The sequence below is a fragment of the Sparus aurata genome, chromosome 19, assembly GCF_900880675.1.
Source record: "Sparus aurata chromosome 19, fSpaAur1.1, whole genome shotgun sequence".
NCBI classification, from domain to species: Eukaryota; Metazoa; Chordata; class Actinopteri; order Spariformes; family Sparidae; genus Sparus; species Sparus aurata.
The window spans coordinates 12,571,272-12,592,662 of NC_044205.1; the positions used below are offsets into that span (position 1 = coordinate 12,571,272).

The 21,391-nt window shown below is 41.0% G+C and overlaps 2 protein-coding genes across 4 annotated transcripts; one reads left to right on the forward strand and one right to left on the reverse strand.

Moving 5' to 3' along the window:
* Positions 1-354: 354 nt before the first annotated feature.
* Positions 355-3,545, reverse strand: nanog (nanog homeobox). Of its 2 annotated transcripts, XM_030398331.1 has the most exons (5): positions 3,466-3,524; positions 2,888-3,320; positions 2,028-2,410; positions 1,805-1,948; positions 355-1,441 (listed from the first exon to the last, which is right to left on the reverse strand). In XM_030398331.1, the coding sequence occupies exons 2-5, from the start codon at positions 3,288-3,290 to the stop codon at positions 1,082-1,084; spliced, it is 1,290 nt and encodes a 429-aa protein (XP_030254191.1). In that variant the 5' UTR covers positions 3,291-3,320; positions 3,466-3,524; the 3' UTR covers positions 355-1,081. The 2 variants fall into 2 exon arrangements, with proteins under 2 accessions (XP_030254191.1, XP_030254190.1); XM_030398330.1 differs by having other exon boundaries at positions 2,888-3,545.
* On the forward strand, positions 2,654-20,417 carry ipo4 (importin 4). 2 transcript variants are annotated; one of them, XM_030398327.1, is made up of 30 exons: positions 2,654-2,790; positions 7,983-8,069; positions 8,244-8,323; positions 8,434-8,475; positions 8,594-8,723; positions 9,122-9,301; positions 9,389-9,454; positions 9,576-9,677; positions 9,815-9,898; positions 10,380-10,535; positions 10,649-10,702; positions 10,876-10,985; positions 11,118-11,226; positions 11,457-11,586; positions 11,903-12,016; positions 12,177-12,290; positions 12,456-12,579; positions 12,752-12,863; positions 12,946-13,076; positions 13,194-13,271; positions 13,499-13,556; positions 15,118-15,223; positions 15,452-15,645; positions 15,739-15,789; positions 16,064-16,189; positions 17,831-18,057; positions 18,152-18,284; positions 18,471-18,575; positions 19,555-19,624; positions 19,865-20,417. In XM_030398327.1, the coding sequence occupies exons 1-30, from the start codon at positions 2,719-2,721 to the stop codon at positions 19,993-19,995; spliced, it is 3,276 nt and encodes a 1,091-aa protein (XP_030254187.1). In that variant the 5' UTR covers positions 2,654-2,718; the 3' UTR covers positions 19,996-20,417. The 2 variants fall into 2 exon arrangements, with proteins under 2 accessions (XP_030254187.1, XP_030254188.1); XM_030398328.1 differs by lacking the exon at positions 2,654-2,790 and adding an exon at positions 7,231-7,625 and having other exon boundaries at positions 19,865-20,390.
* The last annotated feature ends 974 nt before the right edge of the window (positions 20,418-21,391 follow it).

Genomic DNA, 21,391 nt, shown 5'->3' on the forward strand with positions numbered 1-21,391 from the left:
AAAAGAGAGTTTAGTTTGTCTACATGGCACACCTTTTAAGGACTTTACAAGTTAAACTTAGTCAGCTTCAAGGTTGGTATATGGTAGTTTGAGGCGCTGCCAACATTAATTAGTATAAAAATACTGTATATTTTTTGAAAACTAGCAGGCCACAAAACTTCAATATTACTACATTAGTCACATAACTTTTGGCCAAAAGCCTCTCAGTGATGTCCCCACAGGTGTTGTGTTATTCAGTGGGATGTGATGCTGGACTTCAAGGTTATTTATGGTAAATTCATCCCATCAATACAGTAACTAAAATCAAATTTTGAGGTACAAAATTAGATACATTAGAACAGGAGACTGACCAAACAAGGTTACACAGTTTTATTCTCCATTTATTTAATGTTTCATATCCCGTGTTTTTTTAAAAGTTTGTTTCCCACTGATGTGTGTGCCCTCTCAACCTTACCCTGCATCCCTGGGTGGCTTTGCAGGAAACAAATCCAACAGGAGGGCAACATTAGACTACTGGGGAGCAGACTTAACACAACGGAACTTATCTGTCACGTCAATGACAAGGGATTGTAAACTCATATGGTGTGTCAATTAAAGATTGGGTGGGGATCATTTTTAAATCCAGGAGAAAAGCAACATCTATGCAAATGTAGGTTGTCAATATGCTACAATATGCTCACAGCAGAACAAAAAGTGAAACAAACAAAGACAATATTTCAAGTTGCCATAGTAAACCTGTATTTATAGAAGAAAAAAAAAATGCAGTGAAGTGTGCACATGATCTGTATCAGCACTTTGTCGTAAAACGGTTTCCAAAAAACTATGCAAGAATGCATCCAACTTGGACACATCTAGTATCATCAAGCGCAGGAACACACCAACATACATTAAATAGTTGCATATAAAAATAGAACTTCATGGTAAAAAAGGTAAACTGCTTTTGAACAGAAGTATGAACAAGGTATATGTACACCCGACCTGACAAAAAGCACCCCAGTTAATTACAAGCCACAGTCAGGAAACTCAAAGAGAATATTAACATGGCTGTAGAGAAACATTTACAGAAAAGCTCAAACATCAGCTACTGGCTGACATTTTGTACGATGGCAGAGCTGCGGCTGTTCACAGGCTCCCCGTCTTTGCCTTCAAAGCTTGTGTCTTGCCCGGTGTTATTTGCAGAGGCAACACTGGCTGAGGTGAAAGCACTGGGGTTGTATTCATAATGGCTGACGCCGGGGGGCATGGACCAGCCAGCCGCCTGGGGCCTGGCAGGCACTGCAGTTTGGGGAGGGGCCGAGGACCAGGAGGAGTAGCCAGCAGATCCAGCAGCAGAGCCCATAGCTGCCAGATAGAAGGCCAGGTTCTGTGGAGCCGTCTTCTTGAAGGCTGCCTCCATCATGTGCTGGTTGTAATGCTCCTTGAGCTGTGATTCTCCCTCATACTGAAAGTCAGACAACCGGATCAAATTAGTATCCAATTTTGAAAACATTTAGGCACTTGCCTCACAGTATTTTTGTGTTTCGTCTCGCCTTTAAGGCCGTAACCAGACTATGGTTAGGCCTCCAGAATGGACGTTTTGATCTTTGTCCAAGCCTCCATTTCTCTGACATCACTTACCAGGAAACCTAGGCCGGACAGTGATACTTGATACCATTTAAAAACTGCGTTTCACAATTTTTGACATTATTGTTTTGAGTTCTGGGAATTAAGAATTAATTGTTCCAGTTCGAAATATCAGTATAAATATAAAAGTGCATATGTATACAACCCTGAACAAAAAAGCTATAATGTGCAAGCTACTTACAGATGGGATATGTTGGGGAATATTGGTGAAGATGGTTCCACGAACTGGGCTGCTTTTGTTGGTAGTGTAGCGCTCAGAGACCCAGCTGGTGTCCTTCTGGTGCCTCCTTAGCTTCATCCTTCGGTTCTGAAACCAGGTCTTAACCTTAGGAGAGAAACACATTTGATCAGAGAGTATCCAACAATTTGAATTTTGCTGTACATAGCAGAATAAAGCCCCTCACCTGTTTGTAGGTCAGTCCCGTCATTTCTGCCAGGTTCTTCATTTCTGCCGGGGGAAGGTACCTCTGTACACTGAAGCGCTGAACGAGAACATTCATCTGGCCCTCTGAGAAGGCTGCACGGACCTTTGCTTTAGGGTTATTTACAGCTGTAGTGCTTGGCTTCTTTGGGGGAGTTAAGGGTACATGTAAAGACGCAGTGTGGTTGGTGCTCTGTTCCCCTGTGATCGTAAAGGTCCTCGGTTCCTCCATGAGTGAGCTGGAAACATCGTCCATGGCATCGGGGCTCCTGCTGCTGACCTCGTCGTCAAGCTCTTTCTTAACCCAAGTAGTTGGGTCTGCCTGGGGGAGACTTCCTTCTCTGCTGCTGCCAGAACTCCATGAATCTACAAGGAGCAGCAAAGAGTGAGGGCAAATCTTGCCAGGGACAAAGCAGTAACTTGTCAAAGAATGAGTTCATGGGTTTGAGCAGAGATTAGGAACTTTATAGTATATTTATAATTTCTGTGACAAACTCCAACAAAAAGATCTCTGAATCCTGCCACAGAGCATGTATACTGCATGCTGTTCTTTTCTCCGATATTCTCAAACTCTGTCGCGAGATGTCGCCACTTCGCGTGTTTCCCCAGGAGCGTCCAGTAAAGTGGTGTAAGTTCTCAGTGGCGGGATATTTTAGAAACCTTTGCAAACAAAGATGGAGCCAAGTTGGACTTTACGACCAACTCTGGAGGACCAAATCGTCGCTTTTAGCAACCAACTGGCAGATGTAAGCACTGAAACAAGGTCTTAAACGTTCAAAACCATTCAATGTTACACATGCGAGTGGCCTGCCAATTTTAGCTAGCTCGGTCAGGACTTCATACCTGGCGAGATGTGCGCCTCCGAGTCGCTGGTTGAGTCGCTCCCGGCCCGCCTGGCCTCGTGTGCTCTGCCGTCGTATGCCCCCCGGTGTGGCCCGGTCAGGAGCATTCGGCTTGCCTGGGTGTCACCGAGGTAAACCAACCCTGAGCCCTGGTAGTGACAATGGCCGTTCACGGCGTGCTGCTCCGGACTGCCGGGCGGGGACTCTTCCCGAGTCCTGGTGGTGGTGGCGGCGGCGTAGTAGGCCTGTGTCACACCGGCGCTGTTGTGACTCAAATCCGTGACCCCGGCCTCGACCCAGCTGCCGTGATTCTGCTCTGGCGCGGGTGGGTACATGAGACCGTAGGCGTAGGCATGGTAAGAAGGGTTGTAGTTGTAGCTTATTTGAGACTTCCAGTCCGCCATTTCTCTGGCAGGTTTTAAAATTTGAAAACGCTAAAAAAAAAGTTTAAAAAGTTACAACACGCTATTAGTATTGGTGGTGAAACTGCTTAAAACCAAGAAGCACGACCCTACGAGGCAATTTGTCTTGAAAATAGCAGGGCAGACTAGGAATTGTGTGCTAATGTGCACAACATACCAGAAAAACTAAATAACAGCAGTGACCCGATCTGCCCAGGTAAAAACGAGCGGAGCCAATTAACGTTCAAATCTCGCGCACAGCTTCTCACAGGCTGTTTATAAAGACGTGGGCAGGGCCGGAGGTGGGTGTCCGGGTGGCAGGCTGCCTCTTCATTGGTCAAACTTGGTTGATGCTTTTGTTTCAAAAAATCATTTCTCAGGTTTGGAGCCTAAAAAGAAAGAAGAGTTAGCATACGTAATTCTCATCAAACTCAGTCTGTGTAAGATGTCAAATAATATGCACAAACATTCTCAAGTACTGCGCTTCAGTTAGATTTTAAGGTTCGTGTACATGAGTATTTCTTTTACCTGCTACTTTATACCTCCACTTCACTCCAGGCAAATATTCTACTTTTCACTCCTCCACATGTTTTCAGTAACTTAAGTTAGTAGCTTGTTTGCAGAATTAATTAATTTATTTTTATTAAATTTTATTAAGTTTATTGGTAATCAGATACAAAATAAAAACAAACACTGCTTCCAACAATCAGAAAATGAAGAATATTGGATCATATCATCATCCAGGTAAATAATTACATGACCCATGGTATACATATATGCATACATGTAAATATATGTACAATATACTTGTATTTGTACTATTGATATTAAGTACATTACAAATACTTTAAGACTTTTACTTAAGTACTATTTATGTGGGTGTTTCATGTTCACCAAAGTTATATTTATACCTAATATATTTACTTTTACACAAGTATGACTGAGTACATTGAATATCTATCATTTCTTTTATTCAATGATGTCTCAGAGCCACTGATCAGACAGAGTATAGTTTCATACAGAGTTAAGTTTTATTGGACTGGAGATTAGTCAAAGATGAATGACCAAAATAGACCCACATTTGTCTCAAAAACCCCACTGGGTGTCATTTGTTTTGTTGGCATTTCATTGAATGTAATTATATGACTATTCAAGCACTCTTAAATAGCATAACAAGGGACTCTGCTTCATTACCTGATGTTGAAGCCTTGTCTTGAAGAATTGTTGTGTCTAAATCCCATTGGTTGACCATAGATTATTTCATCTGATGTTGTGCCTGTGTTATGTATATTCCTTAAATGAATTGTTGTTTATTTAAATTATCACTCAGCTTACTTTAAGCTATGTAATATTCCAGCATATAATTATGGTTCATAATACCAGCAGGATGCACTGAGGATGAGTGGAGCACATTGGGTTCAGTTCTAAACTATAACTTCAAAATTAGGCAGTGTATATGAAATGCCAGTGGATTGCGGAGATACTCCAAGTATATACTATATATACAGAGGAGTTGCATGTATGCAAAATCCATAAACAATCTCTAAATCCTTAGATGAATTCGAACTTCATGACAAGCCTGCAATTTTGAATGTTTACCTCTTATTTCAAGGTTCCTCCCACCCCAATTGCTCTCAAATGTGTGACCCATATCATGTATTTCCAAATGAGACATTTATCTCTTAACAGAGCTTTTCAGTCTTAGATTGTCACAAGTGGTGGTGTTTTCTGGTTGTGTTTGTTAAAGGACACCTTCAACTATCAGAGCCACCTTAATACCCTCAATAAGGTAAGGTCAGTGACTCACTGATAATACAGTTTGACCTAACATTCTAATTGCATGAGAAGGGCTTTTGTGTACATTTCTCATCTACCCCCACACCTCCTCAGTTATATCCCCATCCGCAAATTGAACATAATGCACCCGCAAAAAGGGATTATCCAAATACCGATATTAAGTAAAGTTGTAAACAACCTGTACATGTCAGCTTTGTCAGCACATACGCTCCAGTGCTTTTGGAGTTGAGTCAGTTGAGCAATTGAGTCCCCCATTTCCATGCTTAATTATGTTTTCATGAGCTTCGGTCCCAGATCAATACACTAAATATAGTATCTGGGTCTGAAGCATGAATAGTTTATGAATCACTACTTCTTAGTCAGCGTTATTGTTGATGATTGAGAGGTCCACATATAAATCCGGTGCAGTCACTAACTAAGAAGAATTCTGCAGAACATTATTTGTTGGAAAGTGTTGTCTGTGTTTTTTTTTGTCAAATTTTGTATCTCAAACATGATGTATAACATTGTATTTCTGCACAGTGTTCAAAGGGAGAATACAGCTTCAGATCCCAACATCTCTCTGTCCTGCACAGTGGGCTGAGACATGTTGACGCAAACTGTACCTCCATTTGCAATCCTTTTCACAAAGATGAATCAGATTAGCCCGAGCGTTACCATCTGAGTGATTGTTTGTGTTCCCCCTCTGTTGACGTGGTAATGAATCAGTTAGCGATGAAATGATGTGAGAACAGTGAACCAAATGGGCACATTAGCATTTCTACTGATCTCTGCCTGGACAGGGTGTGTTTGTCTGATCTTTATGAGCCAAGACATATAGTATGGGGTGTAGGTGTGTGTAGGGGGTGGGTGAACAGGTGTGCCGTGCATTAGCATTGGCATGTGCTAAGAGGAATACAGAAGACTAGGGCTACTATATTTTGAAAGTGTATTTGGAAGGTACTGAGGAAGAATGGCATATTAGATCAAGTACAACACTACTTCAACATTGGGATATTTTCTTCCTTAGCCTCCTATAATACATTTATAACAGTAAATTGTGAGGCATTATTATCTAAAAGATTAATATTGGAATAGACCTTGTGTTACAAGTTACATTATGACTTCTTCATTATTCTCTTCGTACGCAATGGAGCTTAGTTTCTAAGGTTGTTTTTCCAGTGATGGGTGTTTTGGGCGTGACTTTGAGGGCCATCAGTCTCTCTTTTATTGTCTGAAGTTAGGAAACTAACTCTAATGCAATGCACATACCTTTTCCAGTGCGCTCTCTGCAGAGTCCCTTTTCCCAGGTGACTGTTGCCTACAACGATAAGACACTTTAATATAATCCCTTTCTGTATTTTAATTGGTCATTTTTTTCAGTGAGTGGTGGAAGAAGTACTGCTCAGGTCCTTTATTTTAGTAAAAGTATTAACAGATATATACTTGATTACGAGTAAAAGTTGTAGATTAAAAGTATAGTCTGCAGAATGCATTTAAGTCTAAAAAGTACTTATATGCTTAATTAGAATGATCCTTTTCAGTGTTGTAAATTATATCTACATCAGAAATCAGCATATTAATCGCAAATACTTTGGTAATTGCAGTTCATTTCTGTACTGCAGCCTATAAGCCTTGTCAGTCCATATTAATCTGGCAATTTTATTGCTCTAGCTCTTCGGATCATATAAACTCATATATCGTGTCAATGTGGGTACAAATCTTCATAACAGCACCACAACCACAATCGTTCAGTATGTCCTTACAGTTGTACCAACAGTGTCAATAAATACATGAACATTATAACTTTTTTAAAGGGGGGATTTATTGCAAAGCTGCATTAGTAGAAGCCAGTGATGCCCAAAGATCAACTGAGTGTATGTTTCGTATGTAAAGATAAATGTGATGGAGTAAAACGTACAATATTGCTCGAATATTTCCCCCAACATTTTCCTCTAAGATGTAATGGGGTAAGTTTTAAGCAGCATTAAATTGGACAAACCAAAGTAGAGCAGAAGTACCTCAAAGTTACACATGATCACTGAATATACTTGATTATTTTCCATTGATTTACACCTGTCGCACCGTGCCCTCCCCTCCGACAGGGGGCGCTGTTTGTTTCTGTCTCACTGAATACACTGGGAGCTGCAGGTCCCTTTAACTCGACTCACATGGAGCCCGTGGCACCGGTTCTGCCCCGCGTGCTGGAGCACTAACGGACCAGACCGAGCAAGAGGCTCGACTCTGTCACACTTTCCTTTTCGGCTTCATAACTTCAAACAACCCCGACTTTTCAAAAAGTGGATTTTCAGGACAAACTCGATCGCGAGCCAGCATAGAGGCATTGTTTACACATTTGACAGCCGTAGCATACTTGGGACAACGTTGGCAACCACACAGCGAAAGGATATCTGTATCAGATCGAGACAGATTTATCAGAAATATTAACAGACAGTAACGTTAGATTAGTTAATCGAATAGCACGGAACTGTCAAGATGACAGAGGAACTTGAGCAAATTCTATCGCAGTTGACACAGCCTGACAATGCAGTTATTCAGCAGGTAACGCCACAAATGACTTCGTTTAAGTTACCATGAGTTTGTTTGACTGACGTCAAGTTCGAAAACCAGCTAACGGTTATTCCTTTATGCTAGCTAAACCAGCTAACGCTAAATTTGCTGCTAACGCACAGCTAGCTAACTGTCAAACAGGTGGTCATGCTGTTTTAGCACCAATGTTTTCTAACCTCATTAGCTTTAACAACAGGTGAAAACTTAACTTTGAAACAGGAACATTAAGGCTTGAGACATATAGCCACACCTTTTTGATATGTATTGCTGTCATGTGATTTCTACATTAATGTATAGTTATTTGTGGCAGCCAGCCAACTTAGTGAGGTCTCTTTTGTCCCCTTTTAGGCCACAGCCCAGCTGAAGCAGGCTTTCAAAGACCCAGCCATTATACCAGCCCTGTGTGCTGTAATGAGTGGCTCCCAAAACCCTCAGGTATTGTGTGTGTGTGTGTGTGAGAGAGAGTGAGAGAGTGAGAGTGAGAGAGTGAGAGTGAGAGTGAGAGAGTGAGAGTGAGAGAGAGAGAATGGATTTATTCTATGGTATCAACTTATGTGTGTGTGATGGGAGTAAGCTCTCCTAAAGTCTTTTCCTGATTTCACCTCTCAGATTCGTCAGTCAGCTGCTGTGATGCTGAGGTTGAGAGTGAAGAAACACTGGAAGAAGATTAGCCCCAATGACAGAGAGAGGTTTGCTCATTCCTGCTTCCAGTGAATAATTGTAAAACTACACCCGGTTCTTATAGTTGAAATTCAGTTGAAAATACATTGTAATGTAATGTTTGCCTTCATTCATTCAGCCTCAAGGCAGTGGTGCTGCAGGCCTTCATGCAGGAATCAGAGTAAGATTTCTAATGACACAGATGAAATGTAACCTCAAATATGTCTGGCCACACAAAGCTTTTAACACTTGTGTGATGTCATGTATGAATGAGCCTAAACTCTTGTCTGTGTATGCAGGCACACAGTGCAGCACTCGCTCTCCCAACTGTGCGCAGTGATGGTTAAACATGAGACACCAGACCGCTGGCCTGCCCTGCTGCAGCTACTCAACCAGTCCACCAAGAGCAGCAACCCTCATGACAGACAGGTACAGGTCTCATTGAGCGACTACAAAGCTAGATAAGTTAATTTATCTGCTCCTTCACTATTGAGCTTTGTTTATGGCTCAACATCTATTTACTAGCTACAGTAAATACAGGCTACAGGTTGATGTAGATATTCAAGCTTGCATGAATACCACAACTATTTCTCTAAAGACAGGGCACAAGATAGCTGTGTCAAAGTTGCTAGATTTGTAACTTAATGATCAAGTGAAAACTAAATGATGCATATGTTTTAGGTGCAGTTGGTAAAGTCAGTTATGAGCCTTTTAATCTTATGGGTGAAGAGTTTGTTTAGAGTTTTATAGAGAATTCCATCTCCTGCTTTATTGTATTACATGCTCAACAACAGCCTTTGAGTATCAACACTCTTCTTTCCTAACAGGTTGGCCTCCTGCTGCTCAATAAGGTGATGGAGTCCAATCCGGAGCCTTTCAAGCCTCACTACTGCCAGCTGCTACAGCTGTTCAGTACTGTGCTTCAGGACCACAACAACCCAACAGCCTTGTACTACTGCATCCTCACCCTCACAGCCATCACTGCATACACTGGCACAGAAGAAATGGTGAGGCAATGTTACTGTTACTTTGTCTTTGATATCTGTTAGGACCAGAGAAAAAAATGACTGGGGTTTGATTTTGCTTCCCTACAGAATCTGATGCGTTCGATCATCCCGAGCCTGATTGTTGCTCTGAAACACCTCATTAAGGCAGATCAGGTACATTGTAAAATGTTGAAAGTTATTTTACATATTAAAACATTGGTGTGTGTACTGTCAGTGAAGTGTATTTAGGGGGAATATGTCTGTTAAATTATTGGCATTCCCTGTGTCCACGCAGGACCAAGCCAGCGAGGCTATGGAGGTGTTTAATGAGCTCATGGAGAGCGAGGTGTCCATCATCGTCCCTCATGTTACCGACATGGTCCACTTCTGCCTGGAGGTAGGAGCTGAATATCTGAACTCTTCATCTCTGACTTTTTGTTCCTGAATTTTATTCTCGCTTCTGTACTGAACAATAACACCTGGGTGCACTTGAGTTTCTAACAACATAATGTTTGCTATCAATGTTTGTTTCAGGTGGGAAGTGACACCACACTGAGTGACTCCCTGCGGGTGAAGGCACTCTCTTGTATTGCCTTCCTCATCAAGCTGAAGAGCAAGGTAAAGTCACACAGCAGCTGCTTTAAATAGATGACCTCTATCTGTCATTCAGTTTGTGATGAGTAATAAGGATTAAGAATAGGACAACTGCAGTAGATGTGGTCACGGTGCACCTTCACCCTTCTGGATGTGTTATTCCTCAGGGGAGATGGTGGGCAGTTTTATGCATTGACAGTTGTAGCAAACCATGGCACAGTTATACCTTTACCGCTGTACATTTTTACACTGAATACAAATTGGTTCATTGTATCCTTGATAGACCATGTAATAGCTTTCAGAGGTACAGATGGAGCAAAGACAAACAGCACACCTTCTTAACCTAAATCTAGTACAAAAAGTCCTCTTTCTGTTGAATGCCAACAAAAGATGGAGGACTATGCTTTTCTGGCAAATTACATTCAGAATCGGCAATGTGCTTGGCTTATTGGCATCATTTTGACTAAATAATAAACAAATCTAAATATTTTTCTATACTTTGCAGACGGTGCTGAAGCAGAAGCTGCTGAACCCCATCCTGCAGGCTATTTTCCCTGTGCTGGTTGCAGCTCCCCCACCTGGTGAGCACGACCCAGAGGATGAGGAGGATGACAGCGGAGATGGCTCGGACAATGATAATCCCAAACACTGTGCTGCTCAGGTGGTTATTTGTGTTGATAATCATTGTACTCTTCCATTGTGTAACAATGTTGCAAAAGCTTTAGTTGATTCAATGAGGATTAAACTTGATGTATTCTTTTGTCATATTTTCAGATTATTGACACCATGGCTCTCCATATGCCCCCAGAGAAACTATTTCAACAGTTGGTGAGTCAACCAGATGTCTCAGAAACAGTAAAAGATGTATTATGTTTCAGTGACCATTTCATTAGATTTTTTTATGGTCTTGATGAATCTTTAAAATGCATTGAGTATTTGAATAACCCTGACTCAGGTACCTGCCTCTTAACAACTGTATTGCATTGTGTCTTGTGTTTTAGATGCCCCTGGCTCAAGCCTGCCTTACCAGTGAAAACCCCTATCAGAGGAAGGGAGGTCTCATGTGTCTTGCTGTGCTGGCTGAAGGATGTGCTGACCACATACGCACCAAGTACGTCCAGTTGACCGAGAAATCATTTATTTCTTGTAGAACATATGTTCTTTGATATGGTTGCTCTGGTGGCTGACTATTAACAGTCTTCAGGATTTGAAAATATTCACCTTTTGTCTCGATGCGTGTTAGGATGCTGTCATCTATGCTGCAGACTGTGTGCCAGAGTCTTTCCGACTCTAATCAGGTTGTTCGCAGTGCTGGCCTTTTTGCCTTGGGACAGTTCTCTGAACACTTACAGGTGAGTCAACACTCACATCACAGTAACATAACATTCATTTTTTTTTTCTGTTTTGACAGTTCAGACATGAGACTGTATATGTACCAGTGGATACAAATTACATTACAATGCAGCATCTCGTGGCATTGACTCACTTTGATACAGGTTACTTCTTACTCATCAGTATGGTTAGAAAATAATAATTTGTAATTCTACTGTGTTTGACTTTGTCTTCCACCTTTTCTTCCCAGCCCGAAGTGAGCAAGTACTGTTCAGACCTGATGCCTTTGCTGCTGGGCTACCTTTCTTCCTGTAACCAGGCAAAGGTTGGCCATGTTACTAAGGCATTTTATGCCCTGGAGAATTTCATGGAGAACCTAGGTAAGCTGAAATGAGGTTCATGTGATCACTCACACCGTAGAACCTTCATACCTTGCCACCTGCAAGACGAAACTCATTCAGTCATATATTCATTAACTCTCCTGAAGCTACATGTTCAATCGAATCAATAAAAAAACAAAAAAAAAACACCAGTAAGCTAAGTGGGCTGATTTGTTTTAAACATCGAAAATAAAATAAAAATCATATGTAATTTATTATTATCTCTGATTGCTTTTGTCATCCAAATTATTTGAAACAGTGTCGACTTTATCTTCACTTTGTTTGCTTTAGCTCCTCTTTCCATTTCTCTAAACAGGAGCAGATATTGAGCCCTACTTGCCCACCCTGATGGAGACTATGTTGTCTGCCCTTAACAACACTGAAAACCTCAAGATAAAAGAGCTTGCTGTGTCAGCCATCGGTGCCATAGGTAAGAAGCTACTGAAAATTTCTCCAAAGACCTACAAAAGAAAATGACTGGACATTTTTCGTGGCTGACTATGTCAGCTAAAGATTGAGCTTAACAGGATTTATCTCACTTTGGCAGTATTTTCTTCCAAATTCAATGTGTTCAATCAATTTCTTATCAGCCAATGCTGCCAAGGAGCTGCTGGTGCCCTACTTCCCTCCAGTTATTGAAAGCCTGAAGGGCTTCCTGACGACCACCACAGAGGAAATGAGGTCTCTGCAAACACAATCCTTGGGTAAGTAAAACCCCCCCCCAACAAAGGAAGAAGTTGTGATGTAGATACATTTAGGTGAAAACAAATTTTTTACTACTTAACCCTGGTAAGAAAAATTGCAACTCACTTGAGAAGAATTTCAAGTATGAATGAATGAAATTGATCATCTTTTGCTGTTGCTGTCAGATACCCTCTCTGTGCTGGCCCGTACCATCGGCAATGATGTCTTCAGCCCTCTTGCTGCAGAGTGTGTTCGACTGGGCCTCAACCTCACTGACACCATTGATGACCCTGACTTGAGACGCTGCACGTATGTAAATTAGCCTGTGAATGCTTTTTTCTTCTCCAATCAATTAACTAGACCACACACGAGTACACATAGTTTCTATTATTTGAAAAAAGAAGGAATAATGGTATGAAAGTCAAAATCCTTTGTGTTCTGCAACTTTTGCTTCACCTCTCTCTGCCCTTCCCCCTGTCAGGTACAGTCTATACTCTGCTGTATCCACAGTGAGCCCTGACTGCCTGACACCTCACCTCACTGCTATCACAACGGTCATGCTCCTCGCACTCAAGTCCAATGAAGGCATTACGGTATAAATCACAAAGACAACACTGCGAAACCTACAGTTTGTCCATAATATGATAACAAAACTTCACACCTTCCTCTCTTCAGGCACACCTCGAGGAGGACAAGACCTTTGTCCTTCTGGATGAAGACGATGATGATGAAAATAACGAGGGAGAAAAAGATGTTGATGATTTTCTAGAAGATGATACTGAGACAGATATCCATGATGTTGCAGGGTAGGGGGTCACACACATGTACATGCAAACACATGCATGTGTGTAATTTAAAAAACAAACATATAATGTAAAAGACTGCTTTCACTCCATGTAAGATCATGTCTACTCATCTCTCAGATTCAGTGTGGAAAACGCCTACATCGATGAGAAGGAGGATGCCTGTGATGCACTGGGAGAGCTTGCCTTCAGCACAGGGTAACATATTTACTGAGTTATTTACATGACAGTTCTGGTATGTTCTAATGTTATTATAACCATCAGTTATTATAGTAATATGTGTGCAGTTGTTTCCCAAATTCAAGGTTGTATGTAGTCATGTTGTATATTTATTTTCAGTCTTAAGTTTTTGTTAGATGTCTGTTACACAAACTTCCCGTCGGGCATTTCTTTCTCATTTTAACTCCTGTGCTTTCCCCTGACAGCGCTGCCTTCCAGCCCTTCCTGGAGTCGAGCTTCCAGCAGGTTTACGAGATGAGAGATGTAAGTCACTCTGGGTAACTGCTCGGCTATCCTGTCTAATGTACTGCGAAGAGCACCCCGTGGTCTGTATTTCTGCGTAAATTATGTCTCAGTAGTTTTATGTCTGTTTGTAAAATGGAAGTGTCTGTATTTAAATCTATGATGCCAGTCTTGAACTCAACATGTCATATATTGTTATATAAAGTAAGCTTTTAAAGGTATCCTGGAGAGTTACTTAAAATTGATTATCTGTGGACTTCTAAATTTAAATCTTTTCAATTTTTCATGATTTGGCCATACCAGAAGTGATAAGATTTGTTTTTTTTAACATCAATATCAAACGTTAAAGACCTGCAGGAATTGTGGCTAATAAACAATAAAAAAAAAAAACCTACCCATAACACAACTTTTTTATGGCAGTAGCAGAAAGGACAGTGCTCTTTGGCTGAGTGATAATATTTTTTTCATTTAACTTCAGTGTTAATATAGCTTTTGTCAGTACCAATTTTTCTTTTCTCAGTCTAGTCAAATTGTATTGACAAGTTAATTCAGTGAAGCTTTGCTTGTGATGTGGTTGCAGCAAGCTGGTCCTTTGGTCAGCATTTTCACCTTACAACAAGATGATCCTGGGTTTAAAACTCACCATGTTGTAGGCAAGTGCTGCTCAGAATTTATAAGAAACTGATTGAAGTAAAAAGTGTAGCAAACAGACATCAATTTATTAACCATCCTCTCGATTATTTACCCTAACCTTTTCCAAAGGGCAGATCTTTTTTGTTCTTTAAGAGTCAGGTGAGAGGCCTTGGTAGCACTACATGACTTTCAGAGTCTTCAGGTCGCCGCAGTATTGCTACACAATTTTCTGTCCAGTAATCGGCTATTTGAACTTGTTGTCGTTTGTTCACTACCATAAAGATTAGCGACAGTGGATTACACATTTCAAGGTAGTTCACGGGAGGGAGTCCTCGACAAGACTGTCTGGTCTAAGAATTTTGTGCTCTGGTTTTCAGCAAAAAAAGAAAAATAAAGGAAAATGGGTGCAAGAGTGGGAAATAGACACATTTCGAAATTAAAATGAGTTTCCTGCTTGTATTGTGGTTGAGAGAAAAAAAGGCAAGGTTACAAATAGAGAAAAACCTTTTTTATGCTGATGTATTCTAGTAGAATGTGTTATTGTGCATGCACCGTTCAAATAAATGCGTGATGAGACTGCGTTGAGGGAGGAACACCTAGGCTGTAGCTCATTGCATGACCCCTCGACACAGCCAGATGTCAGCCTGTTATATATATCCAGCAGATGTCTGTGTGGCATCAGCGAGTTCTCGAATTGTGTCTTTGAACAGCTCACACATAGCAATAGTTGCTCACGGGAGCAAGTAAGCGCCAATTTGCCTATGACCTGGGTCCTCGGTCCACAATCTCCAGATCTGTTGGTGTTAAGTTAAGATTAGGAATTTTTAAAAAAAAAAATGTTTACCTCCTGAATATTAGGTGCTTTGTCTCTGTATTTATGACCCGCATTCATTTGTGTGTGTGTGTGTGTGTGTGTGTTGGGATCTCCCTCACTTCCTTCCCTTCTTAGTTTCCCCATGAGGACGTCCGCAGGGCAGCTTTCGGAGCTATGGGCCAGTTTTGTCGAGCTCAGCACAAAGTATGGACGGAGAATCCCACTGAGTCCAACCACCAGGGTAAAGCCTTTCTTCTCTAGAACTCTACACTATTAAAGGAAAAAAAGAAATGGGTAGTGCTGCTCTGTGCTGCAGTGGGGATTATTAATGAACAACATCAAAGGGGGAAAGTGATGTCTAAGCAGATGTACACTGTAAGATTATATACCATTTTAAACAGTATTGTTGAGGCCAGCTACTTGTGTGTCAAACTGACATCACTGCACTTGAACTTTATGCCTCCCCTAGCTCTGCTGAAGTTGCTGGACGTGGTCATTCCCTGCTTTTTGGAAACTGTGCGAACAGAGCAGGAGCGCCAGGTTGTGATGGCTGTCCTCGAAACCATGAACAGTGTCATCAAGTCCTGCAAGGAAGAGGTTTTCAAGAACCCTTCGCGGCTCAAGGAGATCAGTCATGTCATCCGTGATGTGCTCAAGAAAAAGGTGAGGAGATGGAAATGGCTTTCTAAGCTCAGATCACTGATGTTATTCTAGTAATCCTCAACCATTGTCATTCTTTCTTTTCTTTCTGTTAAGGCCGTTTGCCAGGGTGGTGGTGTTGATGAAGCTGATGATGAAGACCAACAGGTTAGTGGTTCTATCACTGTCACAACCTTTTTTTTTAATCCATCCACACATATACAAGTGATCAATACTTGAGTGTTACTCAGTTATACTTAAGAATCCTTTTATTATTTACTGATGAATATGAATTGATGCTATTGTGGATAAATCATGTAGATGGCTTAGTCCTTCTAAATGTAATCAGAAATAGCTTCATTATTCATTATTTCCGATGTTTGTGTCCATATCACTGTTAATTTGCTCACTGTGCCTCCTGTTGATGTGTTTTCTGGTTCAGGCGGAGTACGATGCCATGCTCCTGGAGTTTGCCGGGGAGGGAATTCCCCTGCTGGCCTCTTCTGTGCCTGCAGAGCAGTTCGCCCCTTTCCTCAACGACCTGCTGCCTCTCATCATGAGCAAAGCTGTGAGTCTGGACCTACTGACCAGCACAGGAGCTTAACAAAAGTCTGTTAATTCAAACACATTTTCCCAGTTCTGTCTCTTAGTGATATCAGACTTTCTTAAACTGCAGCTGTTGATTTCTTACAAAGTGCAGCAACTCTTTTCAACCACAGGGTCATTTTCTGAGACCAAACTTTGACTTAGAGTGTGGTTGATGGCTTAAATACAGAAAGTACCATGACGGTCCTTACTCATATAAAACAAACCCCTGCTTATTGACTGACTTCTCAACTTCATTAAGTTTTCTGCAGTCATTATTGGAGAACTTGGATCTAGGATCTCATGTCATAATGGTACAGACCTACAACAAATATTAACAGATGTCTGCAGGTCCTTTTTTAAAAGGTCTGAAAATGTATTGAATTCAATTTGATAAATATTAGTCCTTAAAAGTCATTTAACCCCTTAAGGAACACCGTTCCAACATAGGAACACCCTTCACTAAACGATCACCCTTCATAAAAACGAATAGTTTTTTTGCTAATAGTTTTAAACATCAGATCTTAACAATATATACTCACTGTTGGAAAGCTGAGACTGTCGGGATTATTTTAAGCCCAAACACAAAGGAAAAAAGTTATTTCCAGACCATGTAATAGCCTTCTAAACTCACCATGACACAACATTAGAAAGAAACCCTCTACCACAAGAAGCAAGAATGCCTACATACCTTCGGAGTGTTCCCTTTTTCCACAGCTACAAAGTCATGCCACAATTTCTTTTTCATAGTTCGCCAAGAGTCCATAGAATGGGAATATCCATGTCATTTTACCAAAAACTAGCTACAAGTGTTGCACAAGCAAGAAACCCCAGGGTCTTAGCTTTCATTTGAGACCAAGATTATGTTTCTAGGTAAAGGGGTTCTCAAGTTAAAAGCCTTTGAATCTCAGGAGGCGCTCTTGGAAAAAAAGGACCCAAGCAAAATGCACAGACATGCCTTTAGAAAAAAAATTGTGAAAAATCAATTTTTTAGTCTTTTGACTTCAAATTTTGAGTGTAGCAAGCTGAGACCTGTGGCTATGGCCTAATTGTGTCTGCTGTGTCCATAGACATACCTGAACCCTTATATCTTAGTCAGTTTATTGACATTTGAATTGGACGGAAACCAAAACCTGTGTTCCAACCTCTGTAACTCTGTGTCAGTATGTCATAGAATCACACTTACTGGGTGTTACCTTTCCAATGGTACCAAGCACATCCCTGAGTCTCAAACTATGTGGGAGCTGTCATGCTTTTAATTTCGGTATGTCGTTTTGGAAAAAGAACCTTAAAATAGGGGCGTTCATTGAGAGGTTAATACTGAATTTGCTTAATTGCCACAAACATGTTATCTCATTTAGCTTACCCATCTTTTTATTTCTTTTTGTCAAAATGAGTGAAGCTCTTCTGTCTTAAAGTGCACATTTCTGATATTTCTTATGATAACAATTCTTCAAATTAACCACGTAATACTGTCCTTTTACTTTTATATTTGCTGGCAATATGAAATATACAAAGAATTAAATGTGTCTGATAGCTGTAGACACTCTTATGTAGTCCGTTGTGCTGCAAAGTAATGCCTTGGTCAGTATCTCACTAAATAATTTTCTCTGTCTCTCAAAAGAAATCGTCATGCACAGTGGCAGACCGCTCTTTCTCTGTGGGAACCATTGGGGAAATCCTGCAGGCCCTTGGTTGCGTGTCTGGTGGGCGGGGCTTGGCAGGCCGCCTGTCCAATCGCTTGCTTCCCGTGCTGGTAGCTGGAACGAAGGACAGCGATGCAGAGGTTCGCAACAACAGCGTGTTCGGACTTGGATGTCTGGCCCAGGCAGCTGGACCCATCGTTGTGACGTATCCTTCTGACTTGTGTGTTTCTGTGAGCGGGGGTGTGTGAGTTCAACCATAAACATCACATACAGCTGTTCCTTAATAAAGTGTCTTCCAGAGACTATCCCATGATGCTGTCTGTGTTTTCCAACCTGCTGACCAAAGAGTCAGACCTCAGGGTGATTGACAACCTGTGTGCTGCCCTCTGCAGGATGATCTTGAGCAATGTGGAAGCTGTCCCTCTGGAGCAGGTATATTTACAGCTCAATACAAGTGACTATAATACTGCTGACTACACATTGTCACAAGTCAGAAATTAAGTGTTTAGGTTGTTCAGTCAGGGGTCGTGGGATGTGAGGCTGGCATGGCACCTTGCATGGATGGATGGATGGATGGATGGGTCGTTCAGTCAGATCACACCGTGTCCTCTCTCACAGGTTTTTCCTGCTCTGGTGGCTCGTCTTCCCCTCAAAGAGGACATGGAGGAGAACAAGACGGTGTTCAGCTGCATGGCTATGCTCTACACTAACAGTCCTGCTCTGGTACAGTACAAATACAACTTACATCTGATATTGTAATCTGTGGAGAAGGAATATTCTGTCTCCACTGGGATCCAAGACAGTAACATGAGCAGTAATAATTTTTAAAACTTCAGTTTGTTCATTTGTTACTCTTTCCTGCTTTCAAGAAAACTTTTACATGTATTAGGTTTAAAATAAAATGATAATCACAGAGCCGGGCAAGGAGGGTAATATTTAAAGATAAACTCAGAATAACCGGGATTTAAGTAGTAAATCTATGAGGGGAAACATTGGATAATATCTTATGTCAAAGTGATAAATGCACCAAAAAAATCTCTACTATTCAGATTATAGTAAAATGTTGTACATTTGTGCAAAAAAACAACCAACATTTCTCCGAAATTTTTATTTTAAATTTGTTTACCTACAGTGGCCCTTATTAAATTGCCATTGTAGCAAACTGTCTGTGCAGTTTTGTTTAAATGTGATGATAATCCCAGATATTCAGGCTAACTCATGGTGACATTATGTAACCTGTTTACAGCTTCTCTTTATATGTTCTCATGCCTGAAAGAGCAAATATCTCATGACACTGAAATGCTCTACAAACACAAGCAGAAGGTGAAGGATATTTCCACATGATTGATGTTGGAACAGCTGTTCAAATGTTTAGAATGATCCCGACGTATAGTATGCTCTGTGCAGATGAACCACTATCAGGCCAATCAGTTCAGTCATTCATTTTATTCCATGTTGCCATGCTTTATACAGTATTACTACAACACATTATATATGCATACAGCACATTTTCATTCTCTAGGGCAATCAATCCTAAAGAATTTAGATATATTTCAGCAATTTAACAAGACATATAGATGTAAACTGAATGCACAAAGCTAACAAACTTTTTAACAAATATCACATGCTTCCATTGCAATCCTGACATTTTAATACTGAGCGTTGTTACTATGGTTTTTAAAATATTTTTCCTTCCTTTCAGGTTGTGAAGCAAATGAAGCCCATTGTCGCTGCTTCTAGCCATGTCCTTGGCAACAAAGACGTTGATGAAGGTGAGGATTTGTTTGGTGACAGGTCTCATTTTCAGTGGCCTGTGTACTCTCTGTTAACTCGGTTGAATACAGTGAAACACATTAGTTTTAAGCTTTGTTTTTATTGAAGGGAAAAAAAAAAAAAAGCTTTGAATGTTTACGCTCATTCAGCCTCCCCAGTCTGTCCCTGCACACTGCTCTTCTGTTGGTCATCTATTTTTTCTGTCATCCTTCCACTCGTCTTTTGTCTTCTCTTCACAGAGACCCAGACCACTTCTGCCATGCTAATCAAACAGTTTGCCCAGCACCACTCTGCAGACTTCCAAGCAGCTATGACATCACTTCCTGGAGAACAGCAGGCCAAACTCAGCGCGGCCATCTCTGCCTCGTAGCACACACACACACACACACACACACACACACACCCTTCCACTCTTGTGTGAAAGCCAGCCAAAACAATACCTTTTGATACTGTGGGTGGAAAATGGGACAGCTATTTGAGAAGATTCCCCAAACTGATCTGAAAACAGCACTTCAACCTGTCTAATATACTGTAGTCGTTGTCACATTCAGCAGTTATTAACTTTTAATTTATTGTCCTATATGCATGCTATGTTGAATTTTTATTATTTTAAGAGCTACGGTTTACCATCCTGTCTTGTTACCTTTTTGTTTTTTGTTTGCCTGGCATTCCTGTGAAGTGCTTCCATTAACTGCAACTGTCCTGTTTTTGCCACTGTTTGAAGGCTTCTGGCTATCTGAGTGTGAAGCAATGAATTTGATCTCCTGATAAATTAAATTTTTCATTCCCATATTCCTGGTGTAAGGCAGTGGACTGTAATGTTTTCATCTCTGTGCGTTCTCCACTCATGTTGCCTTGCTCTGGGATTTATCTGCTGCATGCAGAGGGGTGTCCCTAATGGACTGTTTGTTGTGTGAACTCCACAGTGACACAATACTGAGCTAATTATAGGCCACACTCAGTTGTTCCATACATAAAGAAAAGAAACAGCAATTAGTTTATCCTCTGTACACTGTGTTAGTGCTCTCTGCAGCTCAGCTTTAACCAGCCCACCTCTGTTGGTGCTGTTCCTGTTCAGTCTGTTAAAAAAACCTCTAATTACTCTTTGACAAGAGCAATGTGCTTGAGATTTTTACAAACGATACAAATATCAAGTTTTGCCGTGCTGTTAATTTCAAGCCATTCAACCTTGCCTCAATGTAGAAGGAGAAACTGATTTCTTTGAATCCTCTAAATAAAGGAGACGTTGCATCCTGAATTCAAAATGGAGTTCAAAACTGTGCTCTGGACTCGTGATGGTGACTGTCCTCAGATCTCCCGTTGTTCCTGGGCCTTGGTAACTTCAGGCTGCTGGTTTTCCAATGCCATGGTCATCTGAACCGGCGCCAGTCCGTTCTCCCCTGACACAGACAGAAAAAGGTTTTTATTTTAATTCATCTAGATATACAAGTACGTATTCATGATGAGAGGGACAGATACCGAACCCTTGTAGAAGCTAGGGAAACGGCCCTGTGAAGCTGTACATGCAACACAACGAATATGATCTAGTCAGGTCTATGATTATTACTATTAATGTCTCTATTTCTGATTTTTACATCAGCTTTAGTCACACAACAACCTGAAGCCTCTCGTTCTATCACGTTTAAAGAAAACAAATAATCGGTTGTGAGTTGGATAAGCCAAACACATTTTCACGAAAGTGTTGAGGTCGAAGGTTTTATCTGACACAGATGATCTCACTGCTCTGCCCGAGGCTCTGGCACACA

Coding starts and splice junctions, on each gene's coding strand:
- nanog (XM_030398330.1), bottom strand. CDS start 3,290: ATGGCGGACTGGAAGTCTCAAATAAGCTACAACTACAACCCTTCTTAC. Junction 2,411..2,887: donor GGAGGCGCACATCTCGCCAG/GTATGAAGTCCT, acceptor TGCTCCTTGTAG/ATTCATGGAGTTCTGGCAGC. Junction 1,442..1,804: donor TTCCCCAACATATCCCATCT/GTAAGTAGCTTG, acceptor TCTGACTTTCAG/TATGAGGGAGAATCACAGCT.
- ipo4 (XM_030398327.1), top strand. CDS start 2,719: ATGGAGCCAAGTTGGACTTTACGACCAACTCTGGAGGACCAAATCGTC. Junction 8,070..8,243: donor GTGGCTCCCAAAACCCTCAG/GTATTGTGTGTG, acceptor TTCACCTCTCAG/ATTCGTCAGTCAGCTGCTGT. Junction 19,625..19,864: donor CAACAAAGACGTTGATGAAG/GTGAGGATTTGT, acceptor TTCTCTTCACAG/AGACCCAGACCACTTCTGCC.